General features: G+C 46.9%; 1 protein-coding gene across 2 annotated transcripts in view; it reads left to right on the top strand.

The window, feature by feature from the left end:
• Positions 1 to 1,044: 1,044 nt before the first annotated feature.
• Leo1 (LEO1 homolog, Paf1/RNA polymerase II complex component) overlaps positions 1,045 to 18,701 on the top strand; it is a 29,548-nt gene continuing 11,891 nt past the window's right edge. Inside the window, exons 1-9 of one of the 2 annotated variants that reach the window (XM_051140515.1) lie at positions 1,045 to 1,251; positions 6,082 to 6,840; positions 7,870 to 7,974; positions 9,208 to 9,302; positions 10,158 to 10,303; positions 12,895 to 12,979; positions 16,711 to 16,805; positions 17,216 to 17,350; positions 18,414 to 18,549. In XM_051140515.1, the coding sequence (XP_050996472.1) occupies positions 1,194 to 1,251; positions 6,082 to 6,840; positions 7,870 to 7,974; positions 9,208 to 9,302; positions 10,158 to 10,303; positions 12,895 to 12,979; positions 16,711 to 16,805; positions 17,216 to 17,350; positions 18,414 to 18,549 (1,614 nt within the window). In that variant the 5' untranslated portion in view covers positions 1,045 to 1,193. The remainder of the gene's footprint in view (positions 1,252 to 6,081; positions 6,841 to 7,869; positions 7,975 to 9,207; positions 9,303 to 10,157; positions 10,304 to 12,894; positions 12,980 to 16,710; positions 16,806 to 17,215; positions 17,351 to 18,413; positions 18,550 to 18,701) is intronic. The other variant, XM_051140514.1, reaches the window with a different exon arrangement.

An 18,701-nucleotide genomic window follows, 5' to 3' on the forward strand; every position in this document is an offset into this window, starting at 1 on the left:
GCAGCCAGCAACTCTCTCCCCAGCAACTCCAGTCTCAGGCGATGTGATGTCCTTTTCTGACCTCTCCAGGCATGAATGTGATTGTTATATGCAAACAAAACACCCATACACATTTAAAAAAAAAAAAAAAAAAATATATATATATATATATATATATATATATTTTTTTTTTTTTTTAATTATCCTTCTTGGTAGCTCAGGCTGTCTTTGTGGCCTATTCTGGCCTCAAATTCTCAGCTGTCTTCCTGCCTCAGGCTCCCACGTGTAAGGATTATTAGTCCTAAATCTTTTTTCCTCCAATGCAGATTGAATCTGAACCTTCGCTCATAATAGGTACTTCCTATATTTCTAGAGGCCAAAGGCCGATTTAGAGTGTCTTCCTGGATTGCTCAACACCATACCTCACCCTACGCCGCAACCCGCCCCCCTCACTTCCCCCAGCTTTTGCACCCCGTCCCCCAACCCAGGGTTTCTGTGTAGCCCTGGCTGCCCTGGACTCGCTTGTTAGATCAGGCTGGCCTCCAACTCACAGAGATCCCCCTGCCTCTGCCTGTGGAGTGCTGGGATTAAAGGCGTGCGCCACCACACCCAGCTGACTTTTGTACTTTTAAGACAGGGTTCCTTATTGAGTTTGAGAACTTGTGGGTTCAGTGTTGGGATCACAGATGGCGGGGGCGTGCCTGGGTTTAAGTAGGTGCTGCTGGGGTTTGGGAAATCAGATTCTTAGGTCTGAAGAGCAAGTGGTTTACCAACAATTTATCTCCCTAGCTTTTGTTTCTGTTTTTAGGGTGCGGATCCTCAAGGGATTCCCACGCTGCGTTTTGAACTTGCTATGCAGCTGAAGATGAATTTAAATTTCTGACCCTTTGTCTCGAGTGCTGGATTACAGGCGTGCACCACCACGTCTGGCTGGAACTCGCTACATACACGAAGAGATCACCTATGCCTGCCTACCCAGGGCAGTTGACAGATCCTAAGCGTGTCTGCCTCAAGCTCCGCTGGGCCGGCGAGCAAGCCAGCGGGCGTGCGCTCACACTCTCGGGGCGGAGCCCGTCGAATGCACGCGGAAAACTAGGTCACAGAAGCAAAGTAGGCCTTTGCACGCGGGCTGTTTACGACACCGTCGTGCTCGGTCGGCTCCGGCCGTAAAGCAGACCCGAGCCGCCCAAGCCAAGGCCGCGGACCTAACTGCCATGGCGGACATGGAGGACCTCTTCGGGAGCGAAGCTGAGAGCGAGGCGGAGCGCAAAGGTGCGGCGGGCAGAGGGGCTGGCGTGGGTTCTCCGCGGATGGGCGCATGGGGCGTCGGGTTGCTTTCCGGCCGGAGGCGCGGCGCCGGGGAACGTGGTGCCCCCAACGCTCTTGCCCAGCGCCCCCTGCATGCCCGGCGGTGCCAGCCTCTCCCGGGAGACGGGCGCGGAGTATGTGCCTCGGAGGCCCGGGTCTGGCCTGGGCTCGTGGGGGCCCACGTACAGGACGTGTGGCCTGCGCCCCTCAGTGACACACCTGGCCAAATGAGGGGTGGCAGTGTATAATTGGAGTCCTGATCAATGTCCATCGGCCAGATAACGGCCGCCTGGGTGAGACAGCGAGCTGATGGGCGACTGCAGATGCTCCTGAAGGGTCCTGGGGTGTGGGGGAGGGGGGATCAGGGTGCAGCTCTACAGAAGGACGACGCGGTGGAGATGTCCTGGGAGAGCCTTTGTAGTTTCCCTGTTTGTGATGTGAGAATGGGGAAGCTTGTGGGGTATTTGGAGAGAAGCGACAGAGGGTTTGGTGGTGAATGAATGAATTAAGATGGCATAGGGGGGGTATTTCTGCCACAGGCCTATGAATAGCTGAATATGAGCTATGAATAGAAATAATGTGGAATGAGGAAAGCTCCGAGGTCAACCTCAGAATTCTTGCAGCCCTCTAGGCCCATAAATGTCTTTTTTCTTGTCATTGCCCCCAGTTTTCACCAACTCCAGTTTATATGTAATGACTTTAGTGAAGGGCGCAGTAGGTAAAAGTACGGAGAACTGTATTCTACAGTGAGAGTTGTACTCAGCATAAGCCTGGAAGATCTCTCTATACTAACTTCTGTCCCATAGTGTCTGCTAGTATTTTTTTCTCTTTGTTTATTCTTTGTGTCTTCGAGGCACACTTCTATGTAAACCTTCCCATGACATTTTTTTTTTTTTTCATTTCATTCTTTCAGTAAACATTTCCTAGCTACCTTGCTAGGTATCTGCTAGGTGTTCGGGGCTATCATCATGAGAAGGCTGGTTCCCCTCTCCCCACCTCATATTAATGCTTAGGGCTTTTTGGACACACAGTTGAAAATTATTTAGTGAGGTAGACCTGCAGTGTGTTCCCATGGCAACGTAGCAGCAACACAAGGCATAAGGCAGGGGTGTGTAGAGATGATTTTAATCCTAAGGGTTTCTTCCCCCCTACTATCTTTTTTTTTTTTTCCGAGACAGGGTCTCTCTGTGTAGTCTTGGCTGTCCTGGACTCACTTTGTAGACCAGGCTGGCCTCGAACTCAACAGCGATCCACCTGCCTCTGCCTCCCAAGTGCTGGGATTAAAGGCGTGCGCCAACACGCCCGGCCCCCCTTCTATCTTTAAACACACACACACACACACGCACACACGCACACACACACACACACACACACACATAAACAAGCCGCACGTGGTGGTGCGCACCTTAATCCCAGCACTCGGGAGGCAGAGGCAGGCCTGGTCTACAAAGTGAGTCCAGGACAGCCAAGGCTACGCAGAGAGACCCTGTCTCGAAAACCTAAAAAACAAACAAACATTCCCCCCCCCCACAAAAAAAAAACCCAAAATAAACTTATTTTAAGGCCATGACCGTTTTCTTCCATTTTGCCACTAACTTAGTGAACACTCTTGAAGATTTACTTCGGGTCTGGTGTGCTGTCCTTGACAATTGCTCTTGGTCTTGAAGCTCGTATGGATGTGACGGGGTAGAACTTGGTAGGCTACCTGCTTGTCTGCCTGCCTACCTCCTGCCTCCCTTCTTTCCCTCTTTCTTCTACAGGATCTGCTGTGTGCGTCGGCTTCATATTCCTGAGTCCCCTGTCTGGGTGAGGGCTGGGGTTATGTGTATGTACCTCCACTCCTAGCTAGTAGTTCATATTTTTCATTTCTAGTATAAGCTGACCTTGTGTCTTGTTGCTATCCGGTAGCCAGGACACTCACTAGCTGTAATAGTTTGTGTGGCTTCCTTAGTGTTTCTACATATAAAACCATGCCATCGTGATTAGAGAAAGTGTACTGTTTCTTCTTCTTACCTATTTATTTTACTTGCTCTGGCTAGTGCTTTCTTTATAATGCTGAACAGGAGTTGCAAAAGTAGATGCTGTTTTGGACCTTAAAAGGAACATGTCTAGGTGTCTAGCATTATTTGTGGTGTATAGTCATTGTTTCTGTAGTCAGTAATGGCATCCCCACTTCATTTCCTGACTTTAGTAATTTGAGTCTTGCTTTTTTTTTTTTTCTCCCCTTGGACAGTCTGCCTGAAGGTTTTTTGTTTTTCAAGACAGGGTTTCTCTGTGTAGCCTTGGCTGTCCTGGACTCGCTATGTAGACCAGGCTGGCCTCAAACTCACAGCGATCTGCCTGCCTCTGCCTCCGGAGTGCTGGGATTAAAGGCGTGTGCCATCACACCCGGCTTGCCTGAAGGTTTAAATTGGCTAATGTTTTAAACAATGAACTGTTAGCCAGGCATGACGGTGCATCCCTGTAATCCTAACACCCCGAAACAAGAGGCCAGGAGGACTGGCATAAGTTTGAGGCCAGCCTGGTCTATATAGCAGTTATAGGCCAACTGAGACTACAAGAACCTATTTGATAAAAAACAGAAAACAAACTTCTGGCTTTATTGATTTTCAATTTTCTTTCATTCTTTTAATTCCCTTGCTGCTGCTATTTTGGGCTTTCTTTTCTTTTTTTCTGGGTTTTAGAGACAAGATTTTTCCTTTGTATCCCTAGCTGTCCTGGAATTCACTCTGTAGATCAGGCTGGCCTTGAACTCAGAGATCCTCTTGCCTCTGTCTCAAAGTGCTGGAATTAAAGGCCTGTGCTTGGGCTTTATTTTCTTTTTTTGATCTCTTACACTGTTAAGGTAGGCCGGGCATGGTGGTGCACACCTTGAATCCCAGCACTTGGGAGGCAGAGGCAGGTGGATTCCTATGAGCTCCAGGCCAGCCTGGTTTACAAAGTGAGTTCAGGACAACCAGGGATACACACAGAGAAGCCAGGGATACACACAGAGAAACACTGTCTCAAAAACAAAAACCAAAGATGTTAAAGTAGGTTATGTTTCCTTTTAATGTAGATGTTTGTAGCTATACAGTTTCTTTTTCTTTTTTTCTATTGGGGGGTTTTCAAGACAGGATTTCTCTGTGTAGCCCTGGCTGTCCTGAACTCACTTTGTAGACCAGGCTGGCCTCGAACTCACAGCGATCCGCCTGCCTCTGCCTCCTCAGTGCTGGGATTAAAGGCGTGCGCCACCACGCCCAGCCACGCTCTAGAGTTTCTTTTGAGGAAGACTGCTTTCCTTTTGCTCCCTAAGAATTGGTGTAACGTTTTCATTTTTATTCATCCTAAAATATTTTATGTAATTCATTCATCAAGCCCTTTAGATTATTATTTGCAGCATAGTTGCAAGACATAAAACTCTTGGTCAGGTTGACCGTGGCTTAAGGTTCATGTTCCTGACCAGCACTGCCAAGCCCTGTTGCCAGCACTGCTAAAAGAATCGTGTTCTTGTTGGACAGTCTTTCTCTTTCAGTATTTGGATGCCGGTTTTTGCTTCTGTGGTTTCTGATGAAAACTCAGCCATCATCTTTAGAGAGAATCCCTTGTACTTGACAATTCTTTTTCTTTTCTTTCTTTTTTTTCAAGATTGTTTGACAACTGGATGATGGGTTTTCAATATGGCGTTAATTGAACAACTGCTCCTCCTCGTCCTCCTCGTCCTCCTTGACCTCCTGCTCCTCCTCCTCCTCCTTGACCTCCTGCTCCTCCTCCTCCTCCTTGACCTCCTGCTCCTCCTCCTCGACCTCCTGCTCCTCCTCCTTGACCTCCTGCTCCTCCTCCTCCTCCTCGACCTCCTGCTCCTCCTCATCCTCCTTGACCTCCTGCTCCTCCTCCTCCTCCTTGTTCTTGTGTTTCGAGACAGGGTTTCTCTGTAGCCTTGGCCATCCTGGACTCGCTTTGTAAACCAGGCTGGCCTTGAACTCACAGCAATCCTCCTGCCTCTGCCTCCCGAGTGCTGGGATTAAAGGCGTGCGCCACCACTGTCCGGCTAATTGAACTTCTTGAATGTGTAGATTCATTGAATTCAGGTCATTATTTCTTTAGATATTACTTTCCATGCACAATTTTTTTTTTTCTATACTTACACTTTTAGGCTCTGCTCATTTTTTTTCATTCTTTGTCTTCCTGCTGTATTTCTGGTACAGGTACCACTGCTTGGTATGTGTACTAGAAATGTAAGGCTGTTTATTTTGTGTGAGTGAACTAGGCAGTGGAGGGTAGGACTGGGTGAGGTTAAAACACAAAGAGTTGCAATTTATTTATTTATTTACTTATTTCAGTTTTTTGGAACCAGGTCTCATGCTGTAGCCTAGGATGGCCTGGGACTTACTGTATAGTTAAGGCTGGCCTGAAAATGAAGTTGGTCCTTTGCTTTAGCCTCCTGATGCTGGGCTTATAGGTGCTACTGTGCCTATTTACTGTCTACTAATTTTTCTTTTTTTCTTTCTTTCTTTCAAGACAGGGTCTCTCTGTGTAGCCTTGGCTGTCCTGGACTCGCTTTGTAGACCAGGCTGGCCTTGAATTCACAGAGATCCGCTTGCCTCTGCCTCCCGAGTGCTGGGATTAAAGGCGTGTGCCGCCACGCCCGGCATGCTAATTTTTCTTAACTGATCCTTCTCCTTGTTCTTGAAACTTCTTTGCCTCTGGCCCCAACAGTTTTACCAGTTCCTGTTTGCCTTTTATAAGCCTGCACTGGACTTTTAGAGTCCTTTTCATCTGCTGATGTTGTTTTGTGTTTACAAAATCCCACAGCTTCTGATTCTGGGTCTGACTCAGACTCTGACCAGGAGAACGGTGCGTCTGGCAGCAATGCCTCCGGCAGCGAGAGCGACCAGGATGAAAGAGGTGATTCAGGACAGCCCAGTAACAAGGAACTGTTTGGCGAGGACAGTGAGGAGGGGGCCTCTCATCATAGTGGCAGTGACAATCGCTCCGAACAGTCAGACAATAGGTCAGAGGCTTCTGAGCGCTCTGACCATGAGGACAATGAGCCCTCTGACATAGATCAGCACAGTGGCTCTGAAGCCCACAACGATGATGACGATGAGGGTCACAGGTCGGATGAGGGGAGCCGGCACTCCGAGGCAGAAGGTTCTGAAAAAGCACAGTCAGACGATGAAAAGTGGGACGGAGAGGATAAAAGTGACCAGTCAGATGACGAAAAGCTGCAGAACTCTGATGACGAGGAGCGGGAGCAGGGCTCTGACGAAGATAAGCTACAGAACTCTGACGATGAGGAGGAGAAAATGCAGAACACAGATGATGAGGACCAGGCCCAGCTTTCTGATGATGACAGACAGCAGTTGTCTGAGGAGGAAAAGGGGAATTCTGATGATGAGCACCCTGTAGCTTCTGACAATGATGATGAGAAGCAGAATTCGGACGATGAGGACAGGCCACAGCTGTCCGATGAGGAGAAAATGCAAAACTCTGATGATGAGAGGCCACAAGTCTCAGATGATGAGAGAAGGCATTCAGACGATGAGGAGGAGGAGCAGGACCAGAAGTCAGGTAAAGCATCCTTGGGAGCCTGTGCAGCTCAGTACAGACATGTGGGTGCAGCATGGTCTGCTCTTGCTTCCTTCTAAAGATTGTTTTTTTCTTTTTGGTTTTTGGAGATAGAGTTTCTTTGTTTAGCCCTGGCTGTCCTGGAACTCACTCTGTAGACTGGCCTCGAGGCTGGCCTCGAACTCAGAGATCTGCCTGCGTCTGCCTCCTGAGTGCTGGGTTAAAGGTGTGTGCCCCCACACCATGTCTATTTTTAAAAATTAATTCATGGCCCAGCACTTGGGAGGCAGAGGTGTGTAGATCTCTGTGACTTCAAGGCCAGCCTGGTCTCCACAAAACAAGTTCAGGCAAGCCAGGGTACAAAAGAAAGTTTATGTGTGTTAAGGTTGACTTGGTATTGCTGCCTTTAGAGATGAGGCCTCTCTGTTTATCCCTGGTTAGCCTGGAATTTGCTGCATAGCCCAGGCTGACCTCAAGTTTGCTGTCCTCCTGCCTCTGCTCCTGAGCTGCAAGCATGACAGGCATGTACCCCCACACCCAGCTCCCCACCCCACCACTGTAATTTTTCTTCTGTGATGGGTTGAACCCAGGGCCTTGGCCATACTAGGCACACACTCAGCTATTAAGCTACTACACGTCTGCCTTTTTGTTTGTGTGCAGTTTAATTAGTGTTGACATGCTTATAGATGTATGCAGCTGCCACCATCATGATACAGGACAGCGTGTTCTGAGAGCCGTTTTCATAGCCACATCCTTTGCCTCGGCCTCGTCACCTACTGATCTGTTCTTTCATTATGCTTTTGTCTCCTGTGCCTCAGCCTCCTTACGTCTAGGACTACAGGCCCTGTCTCTGCTGGCTAGGTTTTCTTTTTTACTTAGCATAACGCATTTTAGACCAATCCAAATTGTTATGTGTATCGTCGTTATTTTCTGTTTACTGCTGCACTGGATTGCGTTGTGTGAGTGCTGTAGGCTTTCTCCGTCAAGCTCGCATATGATGAGTCTGCATGCCTGCTGATTCTGTTCTTTCAGAATCCGCAAGAGGCAGTGACAGCGAAGATGAAGTTTTACGAATGAAGCGCAAGAATGCCATTCCATCTGATTCCGAAGCGGATAGTGACACCGAGGTGCCCAAAGGTAGCCATTTTATTTTGTTCCCGGGTCTAGGTCGCAGCTCTTTATAGCACACTTGCAAACCTTACGACTGCGTGACTCACGGAAGACTGTGTGTGCGTGTTCCCTGTGCTCCATGCAGCGCTGCCTGTAAGGAGCCCCCTGCTTTGTTACAGGCTGAGTGAATTGACCAATGGGGGCCGAGCCTCTGGTCAGTTAGGAAGTGACTCACTCAGTGTGGTCAGCGTGAGTAAGGACAGTCCTGCACTGACCGCCCTTACCGTCTCTAACAGGTTAACGTTAGGAGAAGGAATGGCCTTTGACTGTGGACTAGATGAAGAGGTCAGTCATGGAAACGTGGTGTTAAGGTGTGAGCTGTACATGGTTTCTCTGTGGCGTGTTTGCAAATGGCAGGTGACCATGCACGGAAGATGCTAGTATGAAGGTTACAGCAGACATGATTGTGATAGGTGCTGGGCTATGTGCAGTTGCTACTGTGCTGTTACATATATGTACATACATGTACATTAAGTAGCTGGATGGTGACATGGGCTAAGTGGGGAATACTGAGGAGGGGCTAGGATGGTCATTTCCTGTTTGATCATATAAGGGGTTTCCAGTACTCTGGTCACCTTTGTTTGGTGTCCAGTGATTTTGTCTCCTGCCACGTCTCTGTAACATAGTCTCATAGCCTTGTGTTTACAAGTAATTCTGACCTGTGTTACCGCAATTTGAAACAGATGGCTCTCCAGCCACTCTCCCTGTCTGTCTGTTCACTTGGTGTGGCGCTTCCTGCTTCCCTGGCTTACACGGATCATTGTTTTGATGGGTGCCTCAGTGGTGTTCTGCCTGTGAGGATGGGGCCTAGCTAGACAGTGACGTAACTCTTGACATAGAATGAGTTACCGCAGATTTGAGGGCCTAGCCTGGGACAAACAACTGGCTTTGGACAGTGAAGGAAAATGCAAGAAAGATGCAGACATGGAGGGAGGAAGAGGTGCTTCCTATGCAGTGTGCCCATCTGCACACACATGTGCCACAGTGCCCATCTCTGCACACAACGTGCCACGGCGCCTTTCTCTGCACACATGTGCTACAGTGCCTTCATCTCTGCACACACGTGCCACAGTGCCTGTCTTTCTACACACGTGCTGCAGACGCAGGCTTACACCATCTCCTGGAGCTGGCCAGACACCTTGGGGGTGTTAAAGTGAAGACCAGCTGTTAACCCTCTGCATTTTTCCTTCTGCACTGAAGACAATAATGAAACCATGGATCTGTTTGGAGGTGCAGATGACATATCTTCAGGGAGTGATGGCGAAGATAAGCCCCCTACTCCAGGACAGCCTGTGGTAAGTGACAGTAGTGTCAAGTGAGGTGAAGTCTTAGAAAGGAAGAACCTCTCTTTCTTCAAGAAGAGAGATTTGCTAGCTAAATTATAGTGTGAAAATACAATGAGTAGATGACTTTCTTAAGTCTATAGGAAACCTTTGGTTCCCAAGAGGAGGAGACGTGAGTGCTGCTAACATGAGGTGGTGCTGTGCCTCTCAGGCCAAGATCACAAGGACCTGGGGTTTGAGAGCCTTTCACCTAATTGTTTTTGTTACTCATGCAAGTAAATGTGTGCGGTGTAAATAATTTTTACTTCACTCTTTCCCTTTTTATTTTGTAAATTTAGTATTGGAAACAGGGTTTTGCTATGTAGCCCAGGCTGGCCACAGACTCGCCATGTGTGGATAATCTTCTCTGGTGCCATTAGAGTGAGAGTGTAAGTGCTAGCTGATTGGACGTCTGTCAGGGAAGGGTTAGAAGATAGCTGATCACAGAAGCTCTGTACTGAGGCAGCGGACCCGTTGTCCTTCTCCTGAGATGTTCTGGAGATCGACGAACGGTGCTGAGGACTGAGGGTGCGTTAACCCTAGGATTGTATCTAGATATGGCTCTTGCTGGGCATGGTGGCTCACACTTGTAATCCCGGTACTTGGAAGGCTGAGGAGGGAGGATTTCTGTGGGCTTGACCCCAGCATGGGCTATGTAGAGAGTTCTAGGCCAGCCTGGAGGACAGAGTGGAAATCCTGTCTGAAATGAAACAAAGAACAAAATAAAACCCAAACACTGTTTCTTGCTCCCGAATGTAATAAAATGTGGAGTTTGAACTGGGCTGTCACCCGTCTCTACAGCTCTAACCTTCTGCCTTCTTGCACTAGGATGAAAATGGCTTGCCTCAGGATCAGCAGGAGGAGGAGCCAATACCTGAGACCAGAATAGAAGTAGAAATCCCCAAAGTAAACACTGACTTAGGAAACGACTTATATTTTGTTAAACTGCCCAACTTCCTCAGTGTAGAGCCCAGGTAAGAAAATTAAGATGTCTTCTGGGTGTTGGCTAGAAATATGTGGGTATTAGCCAGGCATGGCACATATTTTTTTTTTTTTAAAGATTTACTTATTTATTATTTATATAGTGCTCTGTCTGCATGTGCACCTGCAGACCAGAAGAGCATATCAGATCACATAATAGATGATTATGTGTTTGTTGGGAATTGAACTCAGGACCTCTGGAAGAGCAGTCAGTGCTCTTAACCTCTGAGCCACCTCTCCAACCTGGCACATGCCTTTGATCCCAAGACTCAAAGCAGAGGCTGAGGCAGGCGATGTGAGTTCAAGGCCACCTTGGTCTACAGAGCAAGTTTCAGGACAGCCAGGGCTGATACATAGGGAAACCCTGTCACACAAAAATAAAACAAAAAAGTAAAGAGAAAAAAACCAACAAAAAAACAAAAACAAAAAGAAAAGAAATATGTGGGTATATGTGATTGTGTAAAATGATTATTAATATGGATGTAAATGCTCTGTTTTGAAAAAAAAAAAAAAGATGTAAATGCATTAAATAAGTATGGCAGCAGTTTATTTTTAGCCGGCAATTTACCCAAATAACGACACAGGGAGACTGTGGTGTATTTGATTAGCCTTGAGCACAGTACTGAGCAATCACTACTCCACCCTAAGCCTCCAAGCTGGTCTAGCTTCCTCCCAGCCAGAGTCCCCATCACACCTGCATGTTTTAAATCCTTGTCTGGTTCCAGTTCTCTTTTCTTGATGCTCTCTGAACCTCTCCCTTCTCATAGCTCAATCCCTACTTCACTGTCTTTCTCCTCCCCTCACTGGACCCAGATGTCCCACCTTACTCTCTCTATTGCTCAGTATCAGCTGGTCATCATTTTATTGGCAAGGTAGAGAACAGTTGGGGGGCTTGTTTACACAAGTATAACAAAGTCGTGTCTGGATTGAAACCAGATGTGGGGTGGAGAAATCAGCATTTGAATAGTACAAGAGTAAACTATATACAGTGCACAATAACATTATGTCAACATGAATGTGTTTTGCTTACACAGAAATGGAATCATTCATACATCTGAAAAAGTAAATCAAGCACCCTGCAACAGAAAAGACATAGCCTAGTGTTTAGGGAGACTTCCTGGCTGTTGTCAGTAGTTTGATACTCTGTTATGAATGAGTAGATACCAAGTCTCTCTCTGCCTGCATGTACACCTGTACACCAGAAGATGGCATCAGATCTCATTATAGATGGTTGTAAGCCACCATATGCTTGCTGGGAATTGAACTCATGACCTCTGGAAGAACAATCAGTGCTTTTAACCACTGAGCCATCTCTGCAGTTCCCTAATTTATTTATTTTTATGTTATGTACATTGGCATTTTGACTGGATGTATGTCTGTGTGAGGGTGTCAGAACTGCTGGAACAGCAGTTACGTACAGACAGTTGTGAGCTGCCATGTGGTTGCTGGGAATTGAACTCAGTCCTTTGGAAGAGCAGTTAGTGCTCTTAACCACTGAGCCATCTCTCCAGCCCAAACCAAGTCTCTTAAAAGACTTAGTAACTAATACAGCCCAATAGCACTGCAGTGGAAAGCAGTGAGATCTGCCCAGCCACTGTAGCAGCTGCTGTCACACTGGAAAGCTATGGCTAAATAGTGCTGATGGGGACTCCTAAAGTAACACTCCAATGCTCGGGTCATGCTTCCCCACAAGGAAAATGCTGTGGGAAGGTACAGGGTATGTGGTCTTCTCTTTGGAAGACTTCTATAATAAGAAAAATTGAGAATTTTTTTCCTTTTAGATATTGTTTCACTGTGTAGCCCTGGCTAGACTAGAACTTAACTATGTAGACCAGACATATTTCAAAACATCTTCTCAGTTGATCATACCTGTGCCGGTTTGAGTGAGAATGGCCCTTGTAGGCTCATAGATTTAAATACTTGGCCTCTAACTTGAAATTCACAGATCTGCCTGCCTGTGCCTCCTATATCCTGGCATTAAAAGCATGTGCCAAGCCACACCCAGCTGTTTGGACTCTTTGTTTAGCCATGTTTGTACTTTATTTCAAGTATGATATAACAGCATCAAAAATTTAAATTTTAAGCCCGGTGTGGTGGCACATACCTGTAATCTCAGCACTTGGGAGGCAGAGGCAGGCAGTGAGTTCGAGTCCAGCCTGGTCTACAGAGTGAGTCCAGGACCGCCATGGTGACACAGAGAAATGGTGTCTCAAAAAAAAACCAAATTTGAATACTTCTTTCAAGTTGAGCGTCAAAGTATGTGAACAGTGTGATGTTTAAAGTTTAGAATTTTGGAGCCGGGCGTGGTGGCGCACGCCTTTAATCCCAGCACTCGGGAGGCAGAGGCAGGCGGATCGCTGTGAGTTTGAGGCCAGCTTGGTCTACAAAGTGAGTCCAGGACTGCCAAGGCTACACAGAGAAACCCTGTCTCGAAAACCCCCCCCCCCAAAAATATAAATAAATAAATAAATAAATAAAATAAAGTTTAGAATTTTGATATAATGGTTTGTAATAACTATAGCTACATTATGGCAGTATTCGTTATGAAATAGGATTAACTGCTTATTTTAAAAATATTTTGTAGGCCTTTTGATCCTCAGTATTATGAAGATGAATTTGAAGATGAGGAGATGTTGGATGAAGAAGGGAGAACCAGGTTAAAATTGAAGGTACTGTGTAGACTTTGCTTTGCTTTTCATAGAGTGAGTCTGGGGATGCTAACCTAAGACTTGAGTTTAAAGATGGTTTTAGTGTCTCTTGTTCTTCTCAGCGTCTCTTGGTGCTGGGGACTGGACTGTGGGTCTCTGCACACACTCTTCATGCAGCTGCGTCTGTGGTCCCTGAATGCTGGCTGGGGATCGAACCTAGGCCCTTGCAGTTTAGGCTTTTTTTTTTTTTTTTTAAATTTAAGGCAGAGTCTTACTATGTTACCCAGGTTGGCATTAAATACATGATCTTCCTGCCCCCACCTCCTGAGTGCTGGGTTCTAGGCGTGAGCAACATGCCTGCCTAAGGGTTGCACTTCTGCATTTCTAGGAGTTTGCCTTCTTTACCTAGGGCAGCTTCAGGAGGAGCTAAGCAACATTGGTAAGGATGCTTCCTGTCTAGGGCGCCGGTGTCTAGAGCTGTTCAGTGATCACTGTGGAAATGCAGAGTAAGTAAGAAAGAGGGCCTGAGCTCAAGATCATACAACTGGTAGGTTTAGACTGATAGATGGTTTGGACTTTATTTGCTTTGCCCTCCAATGCCTCTGCACTGTCGGCTCACCTGTCTATTATTTGCATGGAACGTGTGTGTATTGATTTAGAGTTAGCAGTATTAACTTTTTCATGACCATTCTAATGTCTCAAACTCCATGTGCTGCTTTTCATTATTTCCATCATTTATATAAATTAATGTGGTGGTTTTCTGCTCCCTTTCACCTTAATCATTTTGGCATTTTTCCATTTTCTGTCATAGTGAATTGTTGGTATCAGTATGGCCCCTATATGTTCTAGTGTGGACATCATAGTTTAGACATCAGTGTTTTGTTCCAAAGCCTCAGGTGCTTCAGAGTAGAAAGTGTCAAGAGTTTAGTTTAGGCAGTTCTCCTTCAGACTCTAGGGAAGTGATTGAAAGTATCTCACCAGCATGGTGGCACACGCCTTTCATCCTGGCACTCGGAGGCAGAGGCAGGTGGATCCCTGTGAGTTTGATGCCAGCCTGGTCTAGGACAGCCAAGGCTACACAGAGAAAGCTTGTCTCGGGGTAAAAAAAAAGAAAAAAAAAAAAAAAGAAATATCGTTGGCTGCGTTGTTTCTTGAGTGATGGTTAGGACAAGGTGAACAGTCTTAGAGCTGATTGGTGACATAGTTCTTTAATGAATCAGGAATGAGCAGTGTGGCTCTGTGAGGTTTTGTGTCTTTAGAAGTATTTTCATGTGTTTCATGCATGTAGAATAAGACTTGATAGTGTGTCCTCAAAGACATCTTTCAAAGTGTCTCCTCAGTTGTTCATACCTGTGCTGGCTTGAATGAGGATGGCCCCAGAGGCTCATAGCGGTAATACTTGTCCTCAGTTGGTGGTGGACCTGTTTGGGAAGGATTAGGAGGTGTGGCCTTGTTGGAGGAGGTGTGTCACTGGGCTCTGAGCTTTCAAACCCACACTGTTCCCAGTAAGCTCTCTGTGCCTTGTGCTTGTTGATCAAGATGTGAGCTCTCAGCTATTGCTGCCTGCCTGCTGCCATGCGTCCTGCCATGATGGCATGGACTCTAATCCTTTGAACTTATGAGCCCCCAGTTAAATTCTTGTGTAGTTTGTCTTGGTCATGGTGTTTTATCACAGCAATATAAAAGTAACTAAGATTAAAAAAAAAAAAAAGAAAAAAAAAAAAGAAAAAAAAAAGCCGGGCGTGGTGGCACACACCTTTAATTCCAGCAGCACTCGGGAGGCAGAGGCAGGAGGGTCTCTGTAAGTTCGAGACCAGCTTGGTCTACAAAGCAAGTCTAGGACTGCCAAGACTTCACAGAGAAACCCTGTCTTGAAAACAAAACAAAACAAACAAACAAACAAAAAGTAGCTAAGATCATACCTATATACGTTTGTATATTTACATGTAGTCAACTGTCTTGGTTAGGGTTTCTGTGGCTGTAATAAAACACCATGACCAAAAGCAAGTTGGGAAAGAAAGGGTTTATTTAAAAAATCTTACACTTTCGGCCAGCCTCTATTGTACATAAGAGGGAAAACAGGATTAGTAGTACGTTGTTTTAATTCCTTAAATTTTTATTTTCCTCAATCATACAAACGATTTTCTATAATATCCCAGGGCAAACAGGTAAAGTTTGGCAGCCCTATTAGTGAGGCAGACCCCCTTCAGAGACCTGAGGGCCAGTGGCATCAGCGCCGAATGCCCAGGTCCATAGCAGCTTGTGGCCTGTGTCCATCTTGCAAGTAGCTCTCCTCCACATCACGAGGTGGTCTTGGAGATGAAAAGGTGGCGTTGTGTGGGGAAATTTTAGGAAATTTCACTCCTCTTTTCCTGCTCAGTGGTCTCTTTGGTCACTAGGGTGCTTATTCTGTGGCATCTTGCTTTTCTTCAGCTTGGCCATATTGAAGCTGCAACTTCCCCCGTGTCCAGTTTGTCTGCCGTGTTCCTACAACCCTGAGGGGTGAACCTAAGTGATAATGGGTTGCCTGGGGCTTGGGAATGACCAGCAAGCCCTTCATCCTGCACCGCCACCCACCTCTTTGTGAGCGTGCACAATCCACTTTGTAAATGGGGACGTCAAAAGTCAACTTTTAGGAATTGATTCTTTCCAACAAAGCTTTGGAAGGAATTAAACTAGGTTTATCAGGCTTGGCCACATGGTGTACCCCTTTACCCTGGTAAGCCATCTTACTAGGCCCATTTTAATTCTTATTAAAATTCTAAGCCCACATAAACATAGGGGCAATGCTGTAACGAACTCTTATGTGCCTGTCATCTTGAGCAGTCTTTTTTGTTTTTTTGTTTTTGTTTGTTTGTTTGTTTTTCGAGACAGGGTCTCTCTGTGTAGCCTTGGCCATCCTGGACTCACTTTGTAGACCAGGCTGGCCTCGAACTCACAGCGATCCGCCTGCCTCTGCCTCCTGAATGCTGGGATTAAAGGCGTGCGCCACCACACCCTGCATCTTGAGCAGTCTTGTTTCATCAATATTCTCCACCCTGCCTTCCCTAGTTGATTTTGACATGATCTCAGAAACGCTGTCATATCTAAGGTTATCAAGTTCTTACTTAGCTGACTTAGTAGTTGCTTCTTTAGTGTGGAATAAGTAAATAGGAAAACCGGAAGCAAAGCACTGGGCAGTTGAGAGCTGCCATAGGCAAAGCCTGTGGAGTGGGGTAGGCGGTCACGGAGTGGGGTGCGTGGCCTGGAGCGCCTGCTTCTCCTTCTTGCCATCTTCATCTTCCTGCCAGCCCACAGCCCTCCGTCCACAGTGTCCCTGCGCCGGGGCACAGACACGCACCACACTTGGGTGGTTCTCATTTTTTAAATCTTTGCGAATGTGAACTTCCCCCTTTTGCTGTTTTTTAAGTGTGTTTCCAGGATGTGGCATGATAAAAACCCATGCATTTAATGAGCTGTGTTCTCCTAGAATGCCCATCTGTAGCAGTGACAGATTTTCTAAATGGCATTTTTCCATCCAGCAGGTGATGAGTCCCCGTATGTGTGTGAGGGAGGTGCTTCCCTGGCTACTGGGCGTGTAGGCAGAGAAATCACTCCAAACACGGATTTCCCTCCTGTTCCTAGTTTCTCCCACGAGGACTTCAGCTGCTGTTTCTTTCTGTCACTTACCTACGTACGCTTAGTCTATGCCTGCATGTCTCGAGGGGAAAATCCCCCAAGGACTGTTTTCTAAGTCTTTGTATTTAAAACAGGTAGAAAATACTATAAGATGGAGGATACGCAGAGATGAAGAAGGAAATGAAATTAAAGAAAGCAACGCTCGGATAGTCAAGTGGTCAGATGGCAGGTGAGTCCTGAATGCCTGGCTTTGAACACCCAGAACCCTGAGGAAGAGACCAGTATGGCTCCGCCCTTGCTCAGGGCCGGCTCTTATTAGAGACTCTCTAGTCGTTACTCCCTGTGATTACATAGAAAGCCTGAGACATGAGAGTTGGAGGTTGTTCGGGCTAGTGGAAGACAATAAACTAAACACAATGTGAGGTTAGCACTAATAGGAGGGAGGGTGTCCTTCACTGGGAGTGTAGCAGGGCGGGGCCTGAGTCCAGCAGGGGTGACTCCTGTCAAGTCATTTCCCCCAGTGTGGTGTTTTCCTTCATTCTGTGTAGAGGATAACAGTTTCTGAGTTGCATTGTCAGTGAAGTGGAGATGTAGGACAAAAGCCTCTTGGTTTTACTGTGTGAGATTTTCCCCCTTCAGCATGTCCCTACATTTAGGGAACGAAGTGTTCGATGTGTACAAAGCCCCGCTGCAGGGTGACCACAACCACCTTTTCATAAGGCAAGGCACTGGGCTGCAGGGCCAGGCCGTCTTTAAGACGAAGCTCACCTTCAGGTAAGTGCTCTTGCTCATGTGGCTCGGGTTCTGATGCTTGTACTCAATTCTGGAGGCTCAGGGACTTTTGTCAAGGACAGTTGAGGATGCTTCCTCAAAGGCCAGGTTGCGCCTGCCAACCAAGTTTACAAGAGGCTGATGTAAAGCAGAACGTTCATCTCTCAGTTCCCTGGTAGGAGGCCTAAAGAGCTTGTCTGTGCTGGTCAAATGTTTCTTTTGTTTCCAATAAAATCGGCCTGGAGACACACTGAGAATTAGGACTGGTGTGTGCTAGTGTCACACGCTAGCACCAAGGAAAGGCACTGAGTTGGGGGCTGTGAATTTTGGGGCTACCACATTGCCTAGTTGTGACGTGTCCAGGCCTCTGTGGGAATGTGTGGGCACCCGTGAGGGCACTGTGCTTCTCTAGGCCTTCCCTGGGGTAGGCAGAGCTAGGCTTGGGGGGTCTGCCTGCGTCCTTTTCTACTCCTGACCTTGGACAGCATTTGTCTTGTGAGATGAGCTCACGGGGTGGGGCGGCGCTGACAGGTCAGGTGCAGGGTGGCATGCCGAGCACAGTGTCCGTCAGCGCTGCTGGAGTCTGTCTGTTTGCTGTGCTGGTGGTTGTGCTACACAAGCAGTCTTCACTCCAGCTTTCTCTTTTTCTCTTGTCTCATTGGACTACAGCAGTGGTTCTCAGCCTTCCTAATGCTGGAACCCCTTGCCACGGTTCCTCATGTTGTGGTGACCCCAGCCGTAAAGTTATTTTCTTTGCTCCTTTAGAACTGTAATTTTGCTGTTATGAATCATAATCTAAGTATCTAATATGCAATCCTATAAAAGGGTCATTTAACCCTGGTAAAAGGGTCATCAGACCCCTAAAGTGGTCACAACTCACAGGCTGAGAACCGATGGGCTAGAGGAAGGAAAGTCCAGTCCTCAGGGACACTCTTCAGCTTACTAGTCTGGCCTACTTGTTTGGTGACCCGGAAGTGACTGCTGTCTTTATGTTTTTGTGATGTGGGTGGGATGGTTCACAGGTAAACCTGATAAACATTGGGAAGTGTCTGCTCATTCCCCACAGACCCCACTCGACAGACAGTGCCACACACAGGAAGATGACTCTGTCACTTGCAGACAGATGTTCAAAGACACAAAAGATTAGAATCTTACCCATGGCCGGCCGTGACCCTGAGTGCCAGCGCACAGAGATGATTAAGGTATGTCACCTAAGTGTAATCCTGGAACAGTTCTGTGTAGTAAGAATAGATTGCCCAAACTGCCTGTTCACCTGCTCATCATCTTCTGTTGGACTGCCCTTCCCTTCTCCAATGACACGAGGTAGGTTAATTTCCTAAGCATTTATCAAGCG

Source organism: Acomys russatus, chromosome 32, assembly GCF_903995435.1.
Source record: "Acomys russatus chromosome 32, mAcoRus1.1, whole genome shotgun sequence".
Lineage (NCBI taxonomy): Eukaryota > Metazoa > Chordata > Mammalia > Rodentia > Muridae > Acomys > Acomys russatus.